The 26,545-nt window shown below is 40.7% G+C and overlaps 1 protein-coding gene across 1 annotated transcript; it reads left to right on the top strand.

Annotated features, from left to right (window-relative positions):
* The first annotated feature begins 3,172 nt into the window (after window positions 1-3,172).
* On the top strand, window positions 3,173-26,190 carry LOC125242617 (tubulin-specific chaperone D). Its single transcript, XM_048151420.1, is given in 21 exon segments — window positions 3,173-3,721; window positions 4,460-4,619; window positions 5,521-5,644; window positions 7,136-7,386; window positions 7,975-8,126; window positions 10,263-10,286; window positions 10,288-10,471; window positions 11,329-11,415; window positions 11,418-11,560; window positions 13,148-13,294; window positions 13,602-13,724; window positions 15,234-15,372; window positions 15,812-15,994; window positions 16,921-17,157; window positions 17,756-18,031; window positions 21,737-21,896; window positions 22,763-23,009; window positions 23,171-23,339; window positions 24,320-24,459; window positions 25,218-25,371; window positions 25,949-26,190. Coding segments are annotated over 21 exon segments (3,585 nt in total). The 5' UTR covers window positions 3,173-3,361; the 3' UTR covers window positions 26,074-26,190.
* Window positions 26,191-26,545: the final 355 nt, after the last annotated feature.

Genomic DNA, 26,545 nt, shown 5'->3' with positions numbered 1-26,545 from the left:
ATGTGTCGCTCTCGCATAGGTCTCTTTAGTCATCAAAAGCGATGTCTTTCGGACATTGCACCATAAATCGTCTGAAATAGACGCTAAGGCCATATATATATATATTATCGCACCAATAATTAGGTACGGAAAAACGATAGAAAAGAGATAGTACTCGTAGGGTGCATTGGGGTAATTTCGAAGCACAGAAATGCTCGGATAATTTAGAAAGGGGGATCTTGATATGTAGGAAATATTGGTGATTTTTATGTAGCTTTCGAAATTAGACGACCTTCGAAATTACCCCAATGCACCTATACGATTGTGACTTCGGTTAAGCACCCTACTCTCTAGATTTAATGCTGCTCTACAGAACTAGGTACAGTCAGCCAAAAAATTGGTTTACCACTTTTAGACCTTATTATGTGTTTGAAATAAAACCGAAAAGTGGTAAACCACTTTCTTGGCTGACTGTACAAAGAGCGTGCGCAGACAGAGAGCGGTACTAGGTAGGTATAGTGTGAATTTTCTGAGATGAACTTTTCGCTTTAGCCGTAATCTGTTAAACAAAGGCCTTTGTTTCTATTATTCACGGCGGCTAGCTCCCATTTAAACGGCACGTGCTATAGTCTCAGTGTATTTAAAAAGCAACTATCATGATAGTAATAAGGTTCAAATCTATAAAAAGACTTTTCGGAGATAACACGTTTTGTCATAAACATTAAATAAATGTCATATACAAAGAAAAAGTGACCAAAACCTCCAGTGCTCCGAGCTGGAATCGAACCAGCGTACTCCGCTTACCGGGCGAATGCCAGAACCACTCGGCTATCGGTCCACGAAAGCAAGGGTTTGGTCACTTTTTCTTCGTATATGACATTTATTTAATGTTTAGAACATAATAGTAGTGTTACTACTTAAAATAACAAGTTAAAATATTTTCTATGAAAGTAATTTAATTTGTTCTTAGAGGGACGTTTTGTCATCTTCAAAAAAAGTTACCTGCATACTGCAAACTGTTTAATAAATTTGAACCTTATTGCTATCATGATAGTTGCTTTTTAACTACACTGAGACTTTAGCACGTGCTGTGGAAACGGGAGCTAGCCGCCGGGAATAATAGAAACAAAGGCCTTTGTTTAACAGATTACGGCTAAAGCGAAAAGTTCATCTCAGAAAATTCATACTATACTAGGTAGTGCTACCTGTACCATAGGTTAAAAGCCGAGATAAAATGCTAGTAGAATAGTTATTTGTTATACAAGGGGGCAAAGTTGTATTTTAACGCCGAGTGTGGAATGTTAACACACGAGAAGTAAAATACATTTGCACCCGAGTGTAACACAAAACTTTTCCCCTCACTATAGCGAGGAAACTACAACGCAAAAAATGCGTTTATCACTGCTTGCAGTAGTTCCACGGGTGGTAAGTCATCTTTATTACTAGATTCACCAACTTTTATCAATTTTAAAGCAGTTATTTTGACTTTATTCAAGGTCAAATTACTTTACCCACTAGTGGATAAAATGCGTTTTTACCCGCTGGTATTAAAGGACAAAACACGTGTTTCCGAGCTAGTGAGGGGAAAAATTCTAAAATGGTTCGTTGCACTTAGCAATTAACGTAACATTATATTTTAAGGGAAAGTTGCCAACAAAACCCATTCACATGGCAAATTGGCTGTTCCGATTTTTGACACCAAGGACGCGCTACTATAAAAAGTCATATTGTGTAAGAAACGTGCTTTATTGAAAAGTGCACGAAACGCGCTTATCGACAGATTTATGTTACCAAGGTCCGAATATCTCTAAACGAGATCACGATCGCGCGTGCCGACCTTACTACGCCCTATATATTGGATATGGGTATGAATAATGGCTAGACCACACCGCATGTGAAAAGGAATCGACTGATGTACAGTCAGCATCAAAAGATTCAAAAGTAGCGGATCAAATAACGCTTTAAAAATAACAACCATTCTGTAACGACGTAAAAAGAGATGTACGTCTAAAGTGTCTAAACATAGAGATAATAATTAACCTTTGACCATTAATTAATCTAAGCCTTTGGCATTTTTGACCGCGAATTGTACAGATTTATCCATATTTAGATACGTTATGGATGTCATTGTCAGATACTTTTAATGCAGTCTTGTTTCATTCGTTACTAATTGATGCTGACTGTAATTTATTTATTACATACCATACCCCTTACAGATACAGTGCGAATTGTTTTTTCTTCGTGTTTTCACGAAAACTTACTAACGTGTCATGCTGTTTTAGTGAGTCTCAGTAGAAGTAGTTACTAACGTTAACAGAATTAGCACGACAAATACGAAACGTTCCGGAGAAAATACGACTGGAAAATAGTTATGTAGATACTACATCTGTGATCAACTAATCGTGACCGATAATCAGAAAAAAAATTGGTGCAGCTATTTTGAGTTTCAAATTTTTTTTATAAGGTATTTGTCTGCATTTAATGTAGTAGGTACATTACGATACAAGTGTGGAAAAGAGGAAGTTCGAAACTAGTGGCGATAAATTAAAACACGACCCTATTCGCACGTGTATCGTACGATGTTTTACAGGACGTAGTTGCCGTCTCTTTCTTATCACTTTATGTGAGGAAACGAGAAGACACGACGATGTTGTCACTTTTTAGTTTCTCCTTTTTTTTGCCAGATTGTATGCGAGTCGTGCAAACGTAACCAACGCGAGTTTGTGTTTTCGTTTCACGCAATTTTCGACCGATTAGAACTTTGTCCTTAGATGTTTTAAATAAAATATTGTTTTATTTTCAATTCTTACTTCAAAATAAAATGATTACTTTACAAAATAGATTTGTGCAACAGTCACGTTGTTTCATCATGTAATAATCCAGAATAAAATATTGATAAATTTACCGTTTGAAGGTGTCGTAAAACGAGCCGTGCCCACAGTTGAAAGCAAGCCATAAATAGGCTAGTTTCCTGTACTTAAAATAAAATATTTTATGCAGTGCACGAAATAAAGCACCACATAATTAGAAGAAAAATATGGACAGTGGTTACGTTTAAACATAATTTCTATTTAATAAGTCAAAGAGAAAGATATAAAGTAAATGAATTGACCGTGACGTCACTCCTCAGTGAAACTAGCCTATTGTAACGTTTGTAGAAATCTTAAGAAAGATGACATCAGATTATTGACAGTGACAGTGACAGCCAAGACAAAAAGGAAGTTTTCAAAATCGGAAATATTAGCTTTTACATTGTTCAAACCAGAGAATTAGATAAATACAGTGTTTGTGTTACGTTCTTTTCGGATTTTCCAGCTCGACTCAACGGGACTCCATTCATTTGGAGAATAAATTAAAATCTGGATATTTACTCCTTTAAAACATGGTTGGGATAGATGCCGATATTAACCACGATGACGAATGTGACAACATTGGGCTCGGGTGCGCTTTGGAGCACTTTTCTGAGGTCGAGGACGTGTTAAACATGATCGATAATTTAAAAAATATTTACAACACTTCTTCCTTAGAAGTGGAATATGATAAATTATATGCTATACTAAAACAATACTATGAGCAACCGCATCTGCTCGATCCGCACTTAGACAAGATTTTAGCGAAGTTTATTACCATTATCAAGGATAAGGAATCTCCTCTTAAATTAAAACATGCTACTTTCAATTATATGTACCAGATTATAAGAGTAAGAGGATACAAAGTGGTTGTGAGACATCTTCCTCATGAGGTAAACAAATTTTTTGTACAATAAACCATGTTATATTTAGAGAAAAATGTATACATGCTTATCATTTCAGACTTTTTTTGTTAATTTACTATAATGAGGGATCAAGCTGACATTTTATGACACCAGGCAGGCAAGCATGATTGTGTGATAAATGATAAAACATCAGGCCGTACCTTTTGCACTATTTGAAGTGCGATAGGGAAAGCCTGATGTTTTATCATTTATCATGTAACCATGCTGTGCATGTGTTCTCGCTATCTGATCTGATCACATATTATATAATCAAAAATCTTTCTGGCACTCTACCTACAGCAGTTGCAGTGGCAATATCTGTAGTAACCTTGCAGCGCTCCTCCAAATTGTTTAGACACTGTCTAAAATTACTGTATGACTGCCATAACAATAGCAAAGTGACAAAGCAACTATTTAGACAAATCATCATTCAATCAATCATTTTTTATGGGTGTTATAAGTTTGACGTATCTGTCTGTGTGTGTGTCTGTCTGTCTGTGTGTGTGTCTGTCTGTCTGTGTGTGTGTCTGTCTGTGGCGTCGTCACTCCCGAATAGATGAACTGATTTAGATTTCGTTGTTTTTTGTCTGAAAGCTGAGTTAGTCGGAAGTGTTCTTAGCCATGTTTCATGAAAATTGGACTACTATGTTGTGGTCGGGGATTTTTTCCAAATTTTAATTTTGTGGTTAGGTTATTTCTGTTATGAAAATATATATTTTTTGACAGGTTTCTGACTTGCTGTATGTTCTCACATTCCTGGAAGCTGAAGACCCTAACAATAAGGAGACATGGCGCAGCAGATTTGTGCTGCTCCTGTGGCTGTCCATCGTGGTCATTATACCGTTTCACATGAGTCGGCTGGATGGATTTGCACCTGGACAACCTGGTAAGAACTTTTAATGAATGAATCAACTTTTTCTTGCCTGTTATTGCCATGGTTATGGTTCCCTAAGTCACGCTGGTTTTATGGCACTATTTATATCGCTGGTCACCTTGATTTGCCACCTACAAACAGGGACTACAAGCATGCTTGCATAATTTCAGAAGCATAATTTTTGCATAAAACCAGCGTGACTCAGGGGACAGTGACCATGGCAATAACAGGCAAGAAAAAGTTGATTCACCCTAATACAGTTACTAAGGGGTGAGGAAACACACAGCCAAATATAAAATCTGTCCTTAACTTTAGTAGAAACTGATATTTTTTGAAGGCACTGAAATTAACGTTTAATTATAAAGTTTTACACTACTCAGTAGTTTTCTGTCCTTAACCCTTCAAGACCCGCAGACCCGCCGGCTCCCCAGGGAACCAGCTGAAAAATTTAAATGAAACCTTAATCAATTTTGGCAAAGCGCTGGTGGCCTAGCAGTAAGAACGTGCGACTTTCGATCCGGAGGTCGCGTGTTCGAACCCGGCTTGTACCAATGAGTTTTTCTGACCTTATGTGTGAAATGTCATTTGATAATTTGCCAGTTGCTTTTCAGTGCAGGAAAACATCGTCAGGAAACCAGACTAATTCCAATAAGGCCTAGTTACCCTTCAGGATGGAAGTCACTTTCGTAAAACTAGTGCCTATGCCAAATCTTGGCATTAGTTGTCTAAGCGGACCCCAGGCTCCCATTAGCCGTGGCAAATGCCGGGATAACGCAAGGAGGATGATGAATCAATTTTGGCATAATTCAAAATTAAGTGTTCATATTTTACTTATGGGTTTCGAAAGGTAAATGTTAGTTGTGGCTATGAATCTACGAAAGAAAAAGGCATAATTTTTCATTTGTAATTGCAGATGCTGGTACATCAAAGAAGTTGACAGTTATGGAGAGAATCCTGAATATTTGCAAGACTTATGCTATGAGCAAAGACTCCTCTGCTGAAGCTAGCGCTTACCTTGCATCCAAGTTCCTTGTCAGGTAAATATTGTAAATTTATTTTGTTACATCGTCCCAAACCGGCACTCTTAGGCCCACTTGCACCAACCAATTAACTCAGGGTTAGTGGGTCATCTGTCAAATTCCATATAAAATGGTAGGTTAACCTCAGGTTAACCCTCAATTTTCGTTGGTACAAGTGGCCCTTAAGGTCTCAGTAACATTAAGTTCAATTTGACCCATTTCCTAGTTTCTAGCCGAAAGTTTGCATACATATGTAAATTTGATTATGTCAGAAAGTTATGGTTAACCATCAAGCTGATCAGATGATACGCCCAGTTAACATTGGTTAAGCGCCTCAATTTTCGTTGGTGCAAGTGGCAGCCATACGTGCGAATGAAAAGTCCCATCGCCATGTCTCGCTCCGATGTTTGCATACATATGTAAATTTGATTATGTCAGAAAGTTATGGTTAACCATCAAGCTGATCAGATGATAGAGCCACAACATGGCCATAGAATTGTGTTTGGGGTCAATCCGCGGCAAGCGTAACATGAGTCACGATTTTATGGCATGACCGGTCTGGCTCATAATAGTTACCGCGATAGTTACTCATGAAATAAAACTATGGAAACCGTATAATGAATTTAAAATACATCCCGACGTTTCGAACTCTTTACAGCGTTCGTGGTCAACGGGTGACTGAGGAAAAATTAAAATGTGCAAAAGCTAACATACAAGAAATATTAACGAACCATCACAAATAATATAGATTTCTAAGGCAGGTTCACACACTATTAATAAAGCTAGTTATACAATATTCATTATACGCGATTTAATCCGTTTCCATAGTTTTATTTCGGTCTGGCTCAGTCGGTAGTGACCCTGCCTGCTAAGCCGCGGTCCTGGGTTCGAACCCCGGTAAGGGCATTTATTTGTGTGATGAGCACAGATATTTGTTCCTGAGTCATGGATGTTTTCTATGTATATATCTAAGTATGTATATCGTCGCTTAGCACCCATAGTACAAGCGTTGCTCAGTTTGGGGCTAAGTTGATCTGTGTAAGGTGTCCCCAATATTTATTTATTTATTTTATTTATTCACTTCAAGTGATAATCTATCTCTAAATAAGTGTTACTTTCCCGATTTATGCATAGATCCTTTCATTTGCAGCTGTAATCCAAAATCAATGAAGTTGTGACTCACGTTACTTTTACGTGGATTCACCCTTTGGTTTTGTTGAGAAGCAATATTCATATTCATCTTTATTAGTATTAAGCATACATTGTCAATAATATTACAGCTGGACATATACATAATATTATCATTATAACTTTTATAATACTAGATTAAAAGATAAGTGACCTATTGCGAGTATTGCGACTTTGCCAAACAATAACTTTCAGTCAGTGTTATTTGCCACTGTTACCTTTTACTGAATAGTTGATAGGCCAATCACCTGGCAATCTGATTTGTGGACCTCTTTAAAATCTCATTCATACATGTTGAAAAATATATTAATTTAATTTCAGGTCAGATGTAAAAGAGCTATACATGGGCGCATTCTTTGACTGGGCCTGCCAACTACATTCCAACATACAAGACGAAGACAACATCCACTACGGTGTTCTAGCGGCTGTGGCAGCCGTACTCAAGCACGGAAAGAGGGATGACCTCCTGCCGTTTGCTTCTAAACTGCTGGAGTGGGTGACTAGGCAGAATTATCAGCAACACAAGTTCATGCTTGTGAGGAAGTATGGTGTGAAGATTGTGCAAAGAGTCGGTAGGTACTATTTTTAAATACATAATGGTAAAAAGATACTTTTCATAAGTATGTAATATAGGATCTATAGGCCTGAGAGAAAAGGTTGTCGACCAGGGATAATTGTAGGTATAATAAACACCATGATCGAAATAAAGCTCTGGAAAATTTTACATGTTTTATATTCACCAGTGCTTATGATATGATACATAGGGGCATTTTCAAAAATTGTGACCCAAAATTAGTGAAAGTTGTTAACAAAAATTAACTCTATGTCAGTTTTGTGACGACAATTAAGCATGAAATTTCAATAAAAATATTGCTTATGTGTTAATTACATAAACTATAAGTAATAATCTACGTTTATAACATGAAAAAAGTTGGTTTTTAGACAAATTTTATTCCTAATTGTCATGACAAAACTGACATCGAGTTAATTTTTGTTCAACAACTGTCAGTAATTATTTTTCCATATACATACCATATTTGATAGTCTTGTCAGAACTTTATGAGTATGTATTCCGTCTTCTAATTTCATAAAGGTAGAGACTAATCAATAGACAATAAAACTGATACTTAATAAGTTACTGATTTGTCATTTCATTTCAGGGTTGACATTCCTTCGGCCTCGCGTAGCGGCGTGGCGTTACACCCGCGGCTCACGGTCACTCGCCGTGACTTTAGGAGCCGCATCAGCCGCCGCTGGCGACACAGAACCGCTCCCCATACCTGAGGATGACGATCAGGACATTCCACAAGAGGTACAGTACAGTAGATACCTCCATTGCACCAAGGTGGCCTTTCATCTGGTCTCGCATGGCGGCGTGGCGTTATTCCCGCGGCTCACGGTCACTCACCGTGACTTTAGGAGCCGCATCAGCCGCCGCTGGCAACACAGAACCGCTACCCATACCTGAGGATGACGATCAGGACATTCCACAAGAGGTACAGTTGATCATACCGCCATTGCAGCAGGTTGTCATTCTTCAGGCACCGCGTGGCAGCATGACGTTACACCCGCGGATCACGGTCACTCACCGTGACTTTAGGAGCTGCATCAGCCGCCGCTGGCGACACAGAATGAATTCTCCCCGCTCCCCATACCTGAGGATGACGATCAGGACATTCCACAAGAGGTACAGTTGAGCATACCGCTATTGCTCCAGGGTTGATATTACTTCGGCCTCGCGTGGCTGCGTGGTGTTACACCCGCGGCTCACGGTCACTCACCGTAAGCTGGATAGGAGCTGGATCAGCCGCCGCTGGCGACACAGAACCGCTACCCATACCTGAGGATGACGACCAGGACATTCCACAGGAGGTACAGTTTATCATACAGCTATTGCTCCAGAGTGGACATTCCTCCGGCTTCGTGTGGTGGCGTACCTACCTGAGGCACTCATCTTAAGTTTTAAAGTGTTATGTGATATATTTTATTTGCTTTTCTTTAACTTGCATAATTTTAGGCATTTTAAATTTAAAAGTGGAAAATGTCTGGCTTGGGTCGATACTCCAGCGCTCTGCCAACTGAGCAACCAAGACTTCAACCAAGCTAGCGATCGATCCAGAGGCCGTGAGTTCAAGTCTCACCCAAGGCAGACATTTTCCACTTTTAAATTTATTCTAAGCCTAACGGCATCGATTGCAGACGTTTCTGCTAATCAGAAGTTAAAATTTAGGCATTTTGCTGTAGAAGGAGTTTGACCCGGCACGCACGACCTCATCTGCTAAGTCATGCAATACTTGACTACCCGACCCCAAAATAAATGCCAGTTTTAGCCTTTTGCCATCTCTATAAAACTTTGCATTTATTTTTATATGTAAATATTAATAGTTATCAGTTACCTAAAGATGCGTAGCGTACGTTTCAAGATAAAATATCAGCCTAAAAATTTCGACGAAAATGGCACTTTTCCTCATGAAGATGTGGTCTGACTGAGTTTCTCTTTTGAATAAATTTATGGCTAAAATATCTTCGTTTCTATCCCTTAATATAACACCATACTCAACATCAGTCTGACATTTGTTGAACTCCTGAAATCGAAATGCATTTTCTTTGCAAAATGGCCATCGTGCCGCGTAAATAACATTTTGTATCTCACATTTTTAAAAGAAACAGCGTACATACATCAATTGTCCTTTATGTTTAGGTCCCTTAGTTCATGGTTATTTTGCAGTATGCAAAATGTTGTCCCCTCTTCAATTATATTATGTTATTGAATATTTTATAATTTTAAGCACAATTTTGTATGATTCGCCCATGGTTATTTGTAGCTACTTTACTGACACAAACCATCCAATTCCTACAAAATCTTTACTTGATTTCAGAAGAAAAATACTTCTATAAACGATTTTTGGTATGCAATATCAAAGCAATATTGGATATTAACTTTTTTCAGTTAGTTGAATATCTCGCCCAATCCGCAATGTTCGCTGTCATAACTTCCAACTGTGAATACTTTTCAATTTTGTTATAAAAAAATAATTAAACAGACTGTAATAGAAGTGTCTTTTAGAATCCGTGAAGGGCATTAAATTGTGGATTTAAAATGATACACAGGGAATAGAAATCTGTTATATTGAAATAGATAACGACATGTATTACAATAGGACAGTTAATCCGCCCAACCCTGTACAGCTACGGACGCCGAACCAAAGGTATTCTGATAAAGCCAACTAGGTCCACATCTTACGTGAACCATATTGATCTGTTTGCCTGTTAACTTGGAACTAATTTGAATTAACATAGAAAAATCCACTGTGAGGACAACACCGTTAGTGCACATAGCGAATAGATGTCGCTAAATAATATTCTCGTTCCTTTCAATATTCTGCAATATTAATTGGTGTCCAATTTTACTTACTTATTTATAACATTTTAATAATTAATTTAACAGGTGGAAGACATGGTAGAACTCCTTCCTCTGCTCTCTCCGCGACGAAGACACCGTCGTCCGCTGGTCCGCCGCTAAGGGCATCGGCCGCATTGGAGCGCGGCTGCCCGCACCCGCAGCCGCTGACGTGTGCGAGTGTGTCCTGTCGCTGTTCGTGCATAATGAGAGGGAAACCGCTTGGCATGGCGGTTGCATGGCGTTAGCTGAATTAGGTAAGTATCTATCGTTCATCGTGCTAACATTTCAGAATTTTTTAAAAATTGTGAAAAAGTAAATTTTGGTCAGAATAGATTTAATTCTATTGTCAGCCTCTTGTATGTTACCATATCAAAAAAATTAAGTAAAATAAAACTCGTGGTTGTTTTATGCGACAGCCGCAGCTTTGGACGCAGAGTTATAATATTTTCCCAACGTTCCTTTCATCGCGTCGCCGTTTAATACTGTATTAATTGCATAAAACTTTACTTTTTCACAATTTTTGCTGAAAATAATTCTGAAATGTTAGTGCAATGAACGGTAGATTAGATCGCACCGATTTATGACGGGTAAGGCAGACCTTACTAACAAATTCTTTTTTCATCACACCCGCACTTTAAATGTGCTATTGCACGCAGGCGGGGCGTGAGTTGTAGAAAAATCGTTCTCCCAAGGGAATAATGAAATTTCTCGTACCGTACTTAACTTTTTTACATCTATTTACATATTTTTTACATTGCGAGTGTGATGAAAAACATCGTGTGTAACTCGGGGAATATGAATATTACTAACGAGAGTAAGTTAAATCACTCCGGCAAGCCGTCGCGATTTTACTTTTTTTTTTTAATTATTAATTATGGACTGATCGGCGATTGACCCTAGTCACAGTAGTCACACCTGATGGGAAGTGAAGACAGAGTCTAAGATGGAGCTCACCGATTCAGTAATAGCCTATTCACTCTACGTTTAAAGAGACCGAGGTCGTATTTTTCTGGGAACACCGATGCCGGGAGCGCATTCCATTCCTTTGCTCTCGTTAGTAATATTCAACTTCCTCCCCTTGTTGCACAATGTAGTATTTTTTCGTTCGCAGCCCGCCGCGGCCTCCTCTCCCCGGTGCAGCTGGGCGCGGCGGTGACGGCCGTGGTGGCCGCGCTGCGCCGCGACGAGCCGCGCGCCGCCGGGGGGGCGGCGGCCGCGCCGCGCGCGACGCCGCCTGCCACGCCGCCTGGGCCGTGGCGAGGGCGTACGACGCGACCCAGCTCGCTCCACACGCAACGCTGCTGGCCAATGCGCTTATAGCGACCGCGTGCTTCGATCGAGAGGTCAGTAACATTATGGCCGCTGTACACATGTGGCCAAAGGTTTCACCGACCCTCGGTGGAACCCCTTGGCCGAGCGTGTACAGGGCTACTTGGCCGTATGTTGGCAGTTGGCGCTAGCGCTGGCCGGCCGACCTATTGGTGTCGGTTTTTTGTCCACACGTCAAAGGATCTTGGCGCCAATGGCCGACTGCGTTTACACGTTGGCACTTCATTCAGTTTGTCGTCAGCCGTCAGAGAGGACAGTAGTGAAATATTTACGAAAATAATAAGTTTATCTATGCCAATAATAGTGTTGATTTTAGGAAATAAAATAACCTTGCAAATGTTTAATGTACTGCCTAAAAAAGATAAATGTGGTGAACAGAATATTCAAAAAATTGTTAATATTTCAAATAATTTCATTTTACTACGGGGTTATTATTTTTAATCAAATTTTGCTGACAACGTAAATGACCTAGAATTTCCTAGCCTTTTTCATTCCACGTCGATCTTTCATGAAGAGCCAATGCCAAGTGATTGGTTCGCCAATGTGTAAACAGCGGCTCTTATCTTGGCCAAGGGGTTCCACCAAAGGTTGGTGGAACCGTTGGCCACATGTGTACAGCGGCCATTAAGATGTGCAGTTTATAGTGGTGGACACCCCATGACTGGCCGCCTGGGCCGTGGATAGGGCGTATGACGCGATCCGACTGACTCCACATACGACTGTGCTGGCTAATGCACTAAAGCAACGGCGTGCGAGAAGTCAGTGACCTTAGGATTTTCAGTTGTTAGTGTGATACAGCCTGCCACACCACGTGTCCGTGGCTAGGGCGTATGACGCGAGTCAACTCGCTCCACATGCCACTTTGCTGTCAAATGCGATTATAGCTACGGCGTGCTTCGAACGAGAGGTCAGTCACCCCAAGGATGATGACTTGTTTAATTGTAAGACAGTGCATGTCAGCTGTCACGTCGCCTGGGCCGCTGCTAAGGCGTATGACGCGACTGTGCTGGCTAATTGCTCTTGTAGCGACGGCGTGCTTCGATCGAGAGGTCGGTGACCTTTGGATGATGATTTGTTTAGTGAAGCGGTGGCGCGCTCTGCCACGCCGCATGGGCCGTGGCTGGAGATTAGGACACGTCGACCGACTCCACATGCAAGTATGCTGGCCGATGCGCTTGTAGCGACCGCATGCTTCGACCGAAAGGTCGTTGACCTTTGGATGTTCAGTTCCTTAGATGGACGCGGGCTCTAATACGACCTGCCCCGTAACCGTGACTTTGGTACATATTGTTTACCTAACACAAAATATGCTACAATTAATAATTTCTCATTATCTGTACGAATTAACATGATGGTTAATTAACCGTAAATGCATGACCTTGACAAAGATTGATTCAAATTAGAATTTTGACATGCTGTCAATAGAGTCAAAAATACATGATGCATATATCACTATGCATTTAACCCTTCGAGTCCCAACGTCATCATATGATGTCAGTGTTACAGACGATAATGTCAGTCTTATAGAAGATAAGATTCTTAGGTTCAAATGCTTGAGACTCGAAATGATTATTTTACTATAAATGTATTTATTTTCATAGATAAACTGCCGCCGAGCAGCCTCGGCAGCCTACCAAGAGAACGTCGGTCGCCACGGCATGTTCCCGCACGGCATCGATGTTCTCACTACAGCTGACTTCTTAACTGTTGGAGTGAGAAGCAACGCGTATTTAGTGGTGGCGCCACAGGTAATGTAAAGCGTGGCTTCAGTCTTATTATATCGTATTATAATATCGTATCGTGCCTTCCCATCGTCACCTAGACTCCCTCCAGGTTAGTCCTGATCTGTCCAACTGCGGAAATTGCCTTCGACGGACTGTCGCTGAAATACCACTCGAAATACGGAAATGCATAAAGTTACAGATGACTAATTTCCAAAAAACTAATCATCATAATATGACATAGATATTTATTTGTATGTTTACTATATTTGAAGGATTCGCTGATGTTAAATGCCATATAAATTCGATTTTCTATAATATTTGATTTTTGCAGGTCGCTCGCTTTGAAGAATACACTCGTCCATTGGTCGATCATCTCGTCGAACTCAAAGTGGAGCATTGGGACTGCGCGGTCAGAGAATTGGCAGCTAAAGCTCTCAACCGGCTTACTGAAAAGGTAAGAACAAAAAAACATCGCGAACTTAGTTCTTATAGGTACTATAAACACTCACGTTGGTCGAGCTGTGTGGAGCATTAGGACCACGTGAAAAGTGGCCGCGCGATCGGTTTTTACTAAAAAAGAAAGACTTACTTAGAGTTTGACTTACTTAGGGCCAGTTGCATCAACCACAGTTAAAAAACACATCATCGTCACGCATCAGAAGTCTATAGAATCCCATACGAAAAAAATTACGAACGTTAAATTTGGTAACAGACAGTTTGGTGCCACCTACCCTTAATTGTCCTCCTAGCTAGGGCAGAGGACGTCCGCAGGGCGATGGCATCTGGATGGGCCTTGAGCTTCTTGCTTGAGTTCGCTCCGAGTCATGCCAATAGTGCATTTCAATTCAATTCAATTCATATATTATGATCAGGGCTTGCATGTGGGCGTTAGTATCGACTAAACGGATCGCCGTTCAGACGCTTAGTACCTAAATAAAATACTCAAATTTCCTGATATGAAGGTGACCTATCTGAATTTCGTAACACTAATCGCCAGGATACTAAAATTACATTAATTAATAAAAATGTGGACTGTATAAGTTATTTACTCCATGAATGAAAAATATTTTTTTCTTTACACCTATTGCTTCACACCTCCTATGAAACTCATTCTTTGTGGAGGTTTCCAAGCATTCGAAAATTGGCTGGTTATAAATATGACATAACCAAAATTCATCTTTAGAACTCAATGACAGACGACATGCTGTCTTTATGATGTATCATTTAGTTTTATGACTTCGCTAGGTTAAGTAGGGTTAAGTTTTGTATCCGTTTTCAGTCTGAATGATTTTGCTGTTTAATTAAATTCTTCAGGAATAAAAATGCCGAAGTAAGTGCTGCTCTTCTTTAATGACAAAACGCATACTTTCGCGTTTTTTTATTCGTGATCGTAGGGGGGCTTTTTGTCGCCGTTTGTTGCCGTCGACGTTTTTGAGCAGGGGTTGAGGGCATGTGGTAGAAACTGTATGGATACGATGCGTCACTGCGATTCCGTTCCGTCGCCGTTTTTTAAGCAGCGGTGTGGTCGCATCTTTAGTTTACTTTTATTATCCAAACCATTATAACAATTTTGTAAAATATAATATTTGTTAGCCCATAGGACCATGCTGATTAATCCAGACTACTTTAACTGTCGAGTTTTATCCACTCAAACTTTATTCCAAATAAACCTTCTTCTTGCCCGCACTGACCTTACTTTAGCTTTATTTCAAGTATTTCAACCTTTGCTAAAAGTGGCCCTTTTGGGAATACTGGCGTGAGATTATATATGTTTGTATGTACTTAGTTAATGCTGGTCTATATTTGTTTTCGCCGGATAATTGTCTGTATTCAGTTTCTAATATCTTGGGTTTAGCTAACGAAAGTTATGTAGTCGCGTTAAGCGGTCCGTTATTCAGTTAAAACAACGGACGTGTACAAGCGGCATTAGGTATTTTAATTATTATTTTTTCTTATATTCAAGATTCCGGAGTATGTCGCGACGGTAGTATTACCGCAACTGGTGAAGAAAACTGAATCCATCGACTTGAACGTGCGCCATGGAGCGATTCTTGCTATTGGTGAAGCTTATAGTGCGCTATCTCAGGCACAGCTTTCTAATGGTAAGTTATGTTATAACTGTCTTGCTGCTTGTTCTGTAGGGTCTTCAAACTATGCAGTAATTCCCTTATAAAATTGCAGTTTGGTGGCAGTCGACACTAAGTCATGGTGTTAGAAAAGACAATCGCCTCAGGACTTTTTTCTAGAGACTTGTTCAAAAACGTACAGTTGTAATTGAGAACACGAAAATAGTACCACAGTCATATGTAATTTTAAAAGTACAGGTTCTTTCGTCATCTGCATTCTTACACCCGACTTTGTGTGAATTAGAAAAATGAGAGCAAATAGACTCGAGTTCTTGCTCGTTTTATTTAGACCGTGGAACTTGAGTGATTAAAAGCGTCTTTTGGAAACTGACATTTCAACACATGTTATTTTATTTCCGCGAATTTTAGAGTATTGATATATAAAATTTACTTCGAATAAGCATGTTTTTCTTAGGTAACTCTGCCTCCACTCTGATATCGTCCGAAGTTGACGAAGACATACGAGACTTGGTAGCCAAGCTGCGTTTAAAGCAGCAGTTCCGAGGGTTGGGAGGCGAGCTGATGCGGCAGGCGTGCTGCCACTGCATCGGGCAGCTGGCGGTGGCTGGTGCCCCGTACCATGGACATGAGACTATTGGTGAGTTTGGATAGTAACCCAGCGAACGGTGGATGAAGACATACGAGCCTTGGTAGCCAAGCTGCGTTTGAAGCAGCAGTTCCGAGGGTTGGGAGGCGAGCTGATGCGGCAGGCGTGCTGCCACTGCGTCGGGCAGCTGGCGGTGGCTGGTGCCCCGTACCATGGACACGAGACTATTGGTGAGTTCGACAGTAACCCAACGAACTAGAACAAAGATTCTACCCTGATATCCATGGAAGACGTAAGAGACTTGGTAGCCAAGTTGTATGGGAAGCAGTTCCGAGGGTTGGGAGGCGAGCTGATGCGGCAGGCGTGCTGCCACTGCGTCGGGCAGTTGGCGGTGGCTGGTGCCCCGTAGACTATTTGTGAGTTTGATAGTAACCCAACGAACTAGAACAAAGATTCTACCCTGATATCCATGGAAGACGTACGAGACTTGGTAGCCAAGTTGTATGGGAAGCAGTTCCGAGGGTTGGGAGGCGAGCTGATGCGGCAGGCGTGCTGCCACTGCGTCGGACAGCTGGCGGTGGCTGGTGCCCCGTACCATGGACACGAGACTATTGGTGAGTTTAGATAGTAACCCGCGTTTAAAGCAACACTGACATAGAATTTCCTGACTAAAATGTATAGAACATAAACTATTTTCAATTTGTTCACGAAGCATGTGAGTGAGTTTACTAATAGTAATGACACAACGTCTGCATGCCCGTTTTTTACAGATGATGATTGAAGATAAATAATAGTATACATAGAAAACATCCATGACTCAGGAACAAATATCTGTGCTCATCACACAAATAAATGCCCTCACCGGGATTCGAATCCAGGACCGCGGCTTAGCAGGCAGGGTCACTACCGACTGAGCCAGACCGGTCGTCAAATACCTTTATAATGAAAATAAACCTTGTATTATTAACTTGTTTTAGACGAATGGCTGAACCTAATCGAAGAGTGCCTCGCTCACGAAGTGCAAAACATCCGAGAGAAGGCCATCTCCGCGTTCCCGCTAGTATTCGACCAGTACCTCCGCGAAGACAACACCGTGTATGGTGACATGACTGCGAAGCAGAAGCGAGTGGTACTGATGGAGCGATATTGCGAGCAATTGGGCAACACTGGCGTCAGCGGGCTTGTGCTGCGGATGGGATATGCGAGGGCTGTTGGTAAGTTACAACGATACTATATATCAGTGACGAAGGCAACAGTGTATGGTGATAGTCTGCGAAGCGATGTGCTGCAAATGGGGTATGCGAGGGCTGTTGGTAAGTTACTACTACGATACATTACGATATGACTGACGAAGATAACTGAGTGTATGCTGACGTGGTTGCGAAGCAGAAGCGAGTGGTTCTGATGGAACGATATCAGTTGGGCAACACTGGCGTTAGCGAGCTTGTGCTGCGGATGGGGTATGCGAGGCTGTTGGTAAGATTGTTTTTTTCTGTACTAAGCCTCTATCGTCAGTTTAGTTGGGGGCAAGAATAATGCGGGCACCCTAAAGTAAAGAAACGCACCTTTGTTTTTTCGACTCTTATATTTCGATAACGTTTAGTACAACGTATTAACATACAACGTACAACGTATTAACATTGAGTATTGCATTCGAATATGCACGAAGTTTCGGGTTATGTTGCTTTAGACAGGTGTATATTATTCAAAGCCACTAAATGAATGTGTCAGTAACTTTTCTAAAACCTCAACTTAAAAAAAAACTTCAAATTCTCAAATAAAATTCTTACCTATGTCTATCTTTGTCCACAGGATCTCTTCCAAAATTCGTTTTATCGGAATACCTGCCCAACGTGATCCAATCTCTAATAGACTGCACGAAAGTTACCGAAACCACACAGAAGTGGGCCGAGGCGCGACGCGACGCTGTAGTGGGGCTTACCGAAGTGTGCCAGACTATGGGGATAATCGATGGCGTGGAGAAATATGTGCCAATCATTATAGAGGCGCTGTTACACTGTCTATCAGAGTATACGATTGATATGAGAGGCGATATTGGAGCGTGGGTCAGAGAAGCTAGCATGAGTGGTAAGTTTTTTTTTTGCACCAACTGTACTGAAATGTGCCCATTGATGGGGATAGTCGATGGCGTGGAGAAATATGTGCCGATCATTATAGAAGAGCTGTTACACTGTTTGTCGGAGTATACCATCGATATGCGGGGCGATATTGGAGCGTGGGTCAGAGAAGCTAGCATGACTGGTAAGTTTTTTTTTTAATTTTTGCATCAACTGTACTGAAATGTGCCCATTGATGGGGATAGTCGATGGCGTAGAGAAATATGTGCCAATCATTATAGAGGCGCTGTTACACTGTCTATCAGAGTATACGATTGATATGAGAGGCGATATTGGAGCGTGGGTCAGAGAAGCTAGCATGAGTGGTAAGTTTTTTTTTTTTAATTTTTGCACCAGCTGTATCGAAGTGTGCCCATTGATGGGGATAGTCGATGGTGTGTAGAAATATGTGCCGATCATTATAGAGGCACTGTTACACTGTTTGTCGGAGTATACCATTGATATGCGGGGCGATATTGGAGCGTGGGCACATCTCGGACACTGGCGATCAAATATATGAAAAAGGCGCGTTCCTAGCACACACTCTAAGCTCGTGTAGGTGAACGCGTACCATGCTTGTATAAGTGAGATATGACAGGTTGACTGTTCGCGTTTTTGACAGTCGGTAACTGTGAGGTAACCGAGAGGGGGTGGGCGGCGCTTTCAGCGGGGAGCGGGAGTGGCCATACTGTACGATAGTACTCTTTATTATACTGTGGCGTGGGTTAGAGAAGCTAGCATGACTGATAAGTTTTTGTTTATCTTTACACCAAACCAAACATTTTTAAGGCTTACCGAAGTGTGAAAGATCATGGCATGGCTAGAAAATATGTGCCAATCATTATCGAAGTGCGTATATTATCGATATGAGGGGTGATAATGGTGATAGGAGCGTGGGTCAGAGAAGTTAGCATAGCATGACAGGTGAGTTTTTGTTTCTAGTTACGTGAAGAGGCTTACTACTTTTTGGCCTTTTCGGACCTATATTCGATTTACGTGACTTCCAAGAAAATTAGTTTTCGTTAAAAGATTTAATCCGTGCTCTAAAACGATATAAATGTTATATCTACCATACACAAATATTTTTGTTTGCATCTGCCGTGTAAGAATGACCTATAATATTTATTTATTTAGTATCTATCACCATCCCACCAAACAGGGTCGGAGTTCAATCTCAACGAATTAATTATCTGAAAACACTTGTTAACTCTCCCGGCGACAATGTCAAGGTGATGTTAAGCCAGGTATACACTTCGACAAAATGTTCCGTTTGACGTAGTGGGTATGCTGTTACGCACGTTGTGTGAGACTCGCAGTTTCTTTCCGCTCCCCTAACGAGGGGGGGGGGACTTGGCCGTACCCACTAAACCCACTCCGGCGTTTCACCCTGTTTGCCGTTCGTGCCCTCACGACGCGCTGGGATCGACGTCAAGTCAAGACGTCAGTCTTGTAAACTTGTAGCTTCGAGAAATGGGCCGCAGGTCACCCGCATAATGGTTTCTCACAAATAATACTAACTGTTGGATCACAAATCGTCGAAACCAGTTGCTATGTGTACGAATGCCAGGACAAAAAAAAACTTCTATTGCAACTAGTTACGTATGCGGTCGAAGGGAAAAAGTAAGGCTCTTTTGTTTTGTCCCCTAGTACATCCCCAGCTTTAGTTGTAAACAATGTGCTTATTCTTATTTCACGTCATTTACAGGTGGTTTAATATTGTTTAATTGTTTATATATAATTACTGATATAACTGTGTCATTTATGTCAACTGTAATGCATAATATATGTTGAATCAGATTATTGATTTAACCTTAATATCGGAGTTCGCATAACAACAACATAAGTTCAACCAATTTGAATAACAAGATAGGCATGTTTTTAGTTACTGTTGTTTTGATCGTCTAAATCCTATCAATCATCTCGCCACTTCTTGCTACTTCAAAACATGTTGACGTCTTCTTTTCAGTAACACTTCTAACTGGCAACTTTTTCCCTAGAATAACAGAACTTATAAAACCGTCATCGGTAGACATTTTGACTTTGCATAAGGTATAAGTTTAACTAAACATTAATTTAAAGTCGTAAAGCATGCAAACCTGTAGGAGAAGCACCTGCTTATAGGCGTTAAATCTCTGAATGGTTATTTGGGCGAATCAACTTTTTGAACGACTCAAATCTGTCCGCACATTCCTGAGAGTTAGAAGTTCGATTTCTTGGTAACTCCAGAGACATTTTGAGTAACGCCAGAGACACCAAAAATTATTATTATTATTCAATTATAGGCGAGCAGCTATTCAGCTGATGAGCCTATGTCACACAGTGTCTCATGATTTATAGTTAGCAAAGTCATGTCACTATCTTATTATTTAAAAGCCACTTGTCTAGTCTGTTTTTAAACACATTCACTGAGGGAGCAGTAACAACACTATCCGGTAAACTGTTCCAAGCCGCTACAACACGATTGGATAGGGAATGATATGCAGCTTTAGTAGTAGTAGGAGTGCGAATCAGTTTTAGGCTGTGACCTCGGGTCTCATAGCGACTACTTTGTGAATGTCGGGGAGGTTGTAACAGTTGGTAACAATCTTGAAACATTCGATAAGGTCTCCTCTTGCTCTCCTGTCCTTAAGCGTGGGCAGCTTCAGTATACTTAGCCTTTGCTCGTAAGGTAGGCGTCTCAGCTGGAAAGGCATCTTGGTGGCTCTTTGCTGCACACTCTCTAAAAGGTCAATGTCTTTGACAAAGTATGGATTCCAAACTTGGAATGCATTCAAGCAAGGGTCGTACATATGTTTTGTATATTTTCCTAAAAACTTCCACAGATATGCATTGAAACGACCTTTTGATAACATACAGGAACGAGTTTGCCTTTTTTACTATATTGTTTATGTGCTCACCCCATTTTAAGTCGTTGGTAACTGTCACGCCAAGATCCTTTTGAGATGTCACTGCAGCAATTGGGGAGCTTCCTATCATGTATTGGACCATAGGGTTTCTTTTACCAAGGTGCAGAACGGCACACTTATTAACATTCAATTTCAATATCCACTGCGAAGTCCACGTCGTTAACCTATCCAAGTCGGTCTGCAGTTGACCAGAAGAAACATGAGGATTAGCGAAGAACTTTTCGTCGTCTGCAAAGAAGCATGACTCCGACTCTATAAGTGCTATTAAGTCAGTCACAAAAAGTCCAAACAGAGTCGGAGATAGGACACATCCCTATGGTACTCCACTTAGCACGCCAAGTGGTTGAGAAAAGCAGTCACCGACTCGCACACTGAAGGTCCTGTCTGCGAGGTATCCTTCTATCCAATTTAGCAGCTTCCCACGGATTCCAAAATGTTCCAGCTTCAAAAGTAGTCTCTTATGAGGAACCTTATCAAAAATGTCGGTAAAAAAGTTGATTCGCCCATTTGCGACCATGACAAACGTCGTAAATTTTCTGACTAATAAGAACTACTTACCTACTGTTTAAATTTTCGTTTTAGGCCCACTTGCACCAACGAAAATGGAGGGTCAACCCGAGATTTAACCCTCCATTTTATATATAATTTGACAGTTGACAGTCCACTAACCCTGAGTTAAGTGGTTGGTGCAAGTAGGCCTAACACGCACAGCATCTATTCTGCCGTGCCGATTCTGATCATCTAAACCTATTTAACCATTTTGTCAACAGGTCTACTGTCGATCTGTCGTCAATGCGCCGTGGAGGCTCCACACCTAAACTCCCCGGACGTAGTGAGCGCTGTAGCTTGTGGCGTGGCGCAACAATCCGTAGAGAAGATCGACCGGACCCGCGCGCACGCTGGACGGATATTCACGTCGCTCATATACAAGTTAGTTTAGTATTAGGTTTGCTATCGATCTGTCACCAATGCGCCGTGGAGGCACCACACCTAAACTCCCCAGACGTAGTGAGTGCAGTAGCTTGCGGCGTCGCGCAACTATCCGTAGAGAAGAGACCGGACCCGCGCGCATGCTGGACGGATATTCATGTCGCTCATATACAAGTTAGTTTAGTATTATACTGTTAGGTTTGCTGTCGATCTGTCGTCAATGCGCCGTGGAGGCTCCACACCTAAACTCCCCAGACGTAGTGAGTGCAGTAGCTTGCGGAGTGGCGCAACAACCCGTAGAGAAGATCGACTGTACACGCGCACATGCTAGACGGATATTCACGTCGCTCATATAACGCGTTAGGTTTGCTAGAGATCTGTTGTCAATGCGCCATGGAGGCACCACATCTAAACTCTCTGGATGTCCTTTTTATGTCATCAGTATCATCACAAATGAAGTCGCCGACAGGAACTAAGTTTTCTGTAAAATTTGCTGACTGTCATGTATTTTGGTTCGGATCTATTCCATGATTTTTGACGACCGGTCTGGCCTATGGAGTAGTGACCCTGCCTGCTAAGCTGCGGTCCCGGGTTCGAATCCCGGTAAGGGTATTTATTTGTGTGATGAACACTGATATTTTTTCCTGAGTCATGGATGTTTTCTATGTATATGTATGAGTATTTGTATATTATGCATATCGTTGTCTGAGTACTCACAACACAAGCCTTCTTGAGCTTACCGTGGGACTCAATCTGTGTAAGAATGTCCTATAATAATAATTATTTATTTATTTATTATGATTTGAGACTTTACTTTTTGTTATTTTACGTGTGAACGCCTAGCTTACAATTTCATCTTATTCCAGTGACCCGACCATCACAAACATTCCACACCACGACGCCCTAAAACGCATTTTCCCGCCCGAAGAGGTGGAACTGAAGCCCCAAGTGCAGAACGAAGATGCGCCAACCAGTGAGAACACTAATGTGGTTCTGTGGCTGTTCCCTGGGCATACTATGCCTAGGTTTGTTCAACTGCTAAACTACCCGGCGTATAGATATAGTGTGATTAAGGGACTGGTGGTCAGCGCTGGAGAATTGACTGAGAGCTTGGTAAGTAATCACAACCTGTTAAAAAATTACACACAGGAAATTTTTGATAAGGTCAATTTCACAATCAGCATAAATATGTTGTTACCAAGTGAAAAATCGGTAGCAACAACTTTTAATGTAAATATTTTGTCACGTTGTTTTTATACAACTCTTTGTTCTAGGTAAAACACACGACGCAGTCTCTCTTCGCATTTTTAAACACACTGCATTCTGATAAGGAAATGCTGAAATCGATCTGTGACACGATTATTAAAGTTTTCGCTGATAATATCAACGTGAAGAGAATCACCACGGCGATATTCAACTTTTTGGACAGGCTGTTAAGTTCAGGTAAGTTACATTTTGTAAATGAACAGTCCACGCCAAAGAAGCGAATGAGACCAAGCCATCGACCTACAATAGGGACTGAGCTCACACTTTTTTTGCCATACTAAATTGAGTCCCTCTCGCACGTGTGACCAGTGTTAAAAAATTACTATAGTAGTAGTATTTTTACCTGTATGATAACTAAGTTTATAAATTTCCTCAATTATTTTCGTATTATATCGAGGCAAGGGTATTAATACCTTGTAACGAATTGGTAAGTCATTATTATGAAGCCATAAAACCAAAAAATTGCGCAATTATTAAAAACCTGTAATTGGGTATTAGTAGATTTGGTAGTAACTTTGAATATTGACTGGTATCCCCAAATGATGACAGTGATGACGTCATTCAAATGATTTTGATAGTGGTAATAAGTGCGAGAGGGACACCAGCCCCAACTTTAACCTCTCATGTGGACACACTTTTTGGCCTAACAACTCATTCTGGTTATTATAATTCTGTGGACCAAGCTAAGTTGGCAGTGAATTTGACAGCGCAGATTACGCAAGTGTTATTTTAAACGTCAAACGTCTATGACATTATAACTTAACACGTGCACATCTTCAGCTGTCAGAATCGCTTCCAACGTAAGTTGGCTTGACTTTACTATCACACCTCGGACACTGGCGTTAAAATATATAGAATAGTTTATTTTCTGAAGGTTTTACAAGCTATATGAACGAGGGGCGTTCCTAGCAGTCTCAAGCTCGTGTAGGTGAACGCGTACTATGCTTGTATGCCAGGTCGACTGTTCGCGTTTTTGACAGGCGGTAACTGTGAGGTAATCGAGAGGGGGTGGGCGGCACTTTCAGCGGGGAGCGGGAGTGGCCATACTGTACGATAGTACTCTTTATTATACTGTGCTATTATAGTTTGTACATTACTCTTTTGTAAGGTGAAAGATCTCCCCATATATTTGATTTCACGTTGTTTCTTTCTCGTAGGTGCTGTATCGCCAATATTAGAAGATCCGGAATCTACGTTTGCTTCTGATATCCTCAAGTATCTATTAATAGAGCTACGAGGCGGGAAAAATATCTACAAACTGCTAGATTCAATCAATGTCCTGTGTCAGTTAATTCAGGTAAGTTATAGTACAATATTTGCGATATATATCCAGATTATGAGATTACAATCTTATTATAAGGGCAGTACCCATTAGGTCTTGAGATTTACAAATTATGATCATTAAGTAGATCGTTACTCTTTCTATTCGCTCATCCTTCTTAGATAGAGATAAAGCCTGTCCAGAAATTACTATTGTCAGGAGGGCGCTGTTATTCTAATGTATGAGATGACAGTTCATTTCAGTATGCAGTCATTAAATTACTGAGTTGTGCCTTTTTCTTTCCGACGGAATCGTTTCAAATTTGATATTTTACCGACACTACGAAAAAACACAAAAAACATAGATTTAACAGCGAAACTTGCCGTAAGAAGATTATGTAAAGAATGGACAATTGTATGGATGAAACTATCCATTTCATAACCGTTAAATTCGCCTTTATAATTTCGTGAAAGCTCTTTTTCGTGAATTTTTCAAGAAATTTAAGATGTTTTTGGAAAGTTTCCGCAACTTGCACATCACTACAGAAAATAGTTCTAATGAAATTCCGCAACATGGCGCGTAGTCATATATTTCTGGTCAGGCTTCAGTGTTTAAGAAACTGTTACTGTCTCTTCCTGTTAGGTAAGGTCGATTTCACAATTATATTTACAAGCCAACTGGCGTATATATTTAGAATGTTGATTTGTAAAGATGTTTGTAAACTGGACTGTATTCATTACTTATTTCAGTCCTAACATTGCCAGAAACTTTGTCTTAAGAAACATTTATTTTAGGTCGGCGGCACAGTATGCAGCAAATCCCTAGGCCAGCTAGTAATATATTTGTGCTACGCTGACCGCTACGTTCGACGCTGTGCTGCCGCGCGGCTGTACGAAGCTCTCACACTGTACGGAGACGAGAGTTCTGTGCCTGACGATAATATTGAAAGGTTAGTCCCCCTACTAAACTGTTCAAAACTAACCCTTTATTCATAATCGTTCACTAGCAAACGTAAGCCGATAAAAACAGTTTCTCTTTCTATCATGCTAATAAAGCGTTTATGAATAAGGGGGTAAATGGCTCTTTAATAAGTATTATTTGTTGTGACAACCGCAACGTTCTGTGCCTGACGCGACAGTATTGAAAAGGTAACAAGGTGACTGAGGTAACTGAGGCGAAAGGGTCCCTCGTGGTATAGGTAATTTTGCACCCATCTTGTAGAGACGTCAACAATATTGCCCGGCGACTATATTGAAAAGGTAAATCCCACTTCTGAACTATTCAGGACAGCCTGAAGTGCCTGCATGTGAGTTTTGGGCCATTCCGTTATATATTTGTGCTACGTGGCTGTGCTCTTTCGATAATATTGAAAGGTTAGTTTATTTATGAACAGTGTGTTGCTGTCTGAATTTTTTTATCCAAATATGTGACTTTATCGACATACTTATTTATTTTGGTCTGATATTTTCCTTTGATTTTGCACTAAGTTTACATACAAGTCATGTAATGCAATATGTATTTTCCTAGGTAATGACGATTCTCGAACAAACCGACTGGGAGAAAGACGTCACCGAATTGCGACCAATCAGGAACGAGATATGTGATCTCATGGGCATCAAGCGGCCAGTTATGAAGCAAAAAGCACCTTAAACCTTACTCGATAAGGTCTGAATTTTAACTTTACTAAGCAAGAGGCGTTTTGGTTAAGCCAAAGTGGTGCTTTAGTTGCAGCTAGTGCCTTTACAAATATTTCGTGTCATTTACGATGACGCCTAGATTTGTACAATTTTACTTTTAATAACAGGACATTGAGTCAAGGCGCGTGACTTCGTGAATGACACGATCCATTAATTGATGAAATTTGTTTATTTTGCTCGCGTATTAATTGTGGTAACAATTGCTTCAGCTTAACTGTTGAAATCATGTCAAGTCTTGGAGGAGAATATTGTATTAACCTTTCTTCATGCCAATAATATATTATTCTTACTAAACTCATCAAAATGGTTAATCTTTCTTTTGCCACTTTGTTGACATACATTTTTGTATGTATGACGACTGTCTCAAATGTTCTTTATTTTTTATACGTGCGACTCACCTGGAGATTATTTTAATGAACTATGTA

Source organism: Leguminivora glycinivorella, chromosome 3 (assembly GCF_023078275.1).
Source record: "Leguminivora glycinivorella isolate SPB_JAAS2020 chromosome 3, LegGlyc_1.1, whole genome shotgun sequence".
In the NCBI taxonomy this organism is placed as follows: Eukaryota; Metazoa; Arthropoda; class Insecta; order Lepidoptera; family Tortricidae; genus Leguminivora; species Leguminivora glycinivorella.
Note: the sequence above shows the minus strand (reverse complement) of the source record. Positions and strands in the feature narration are given on the sequence as shown.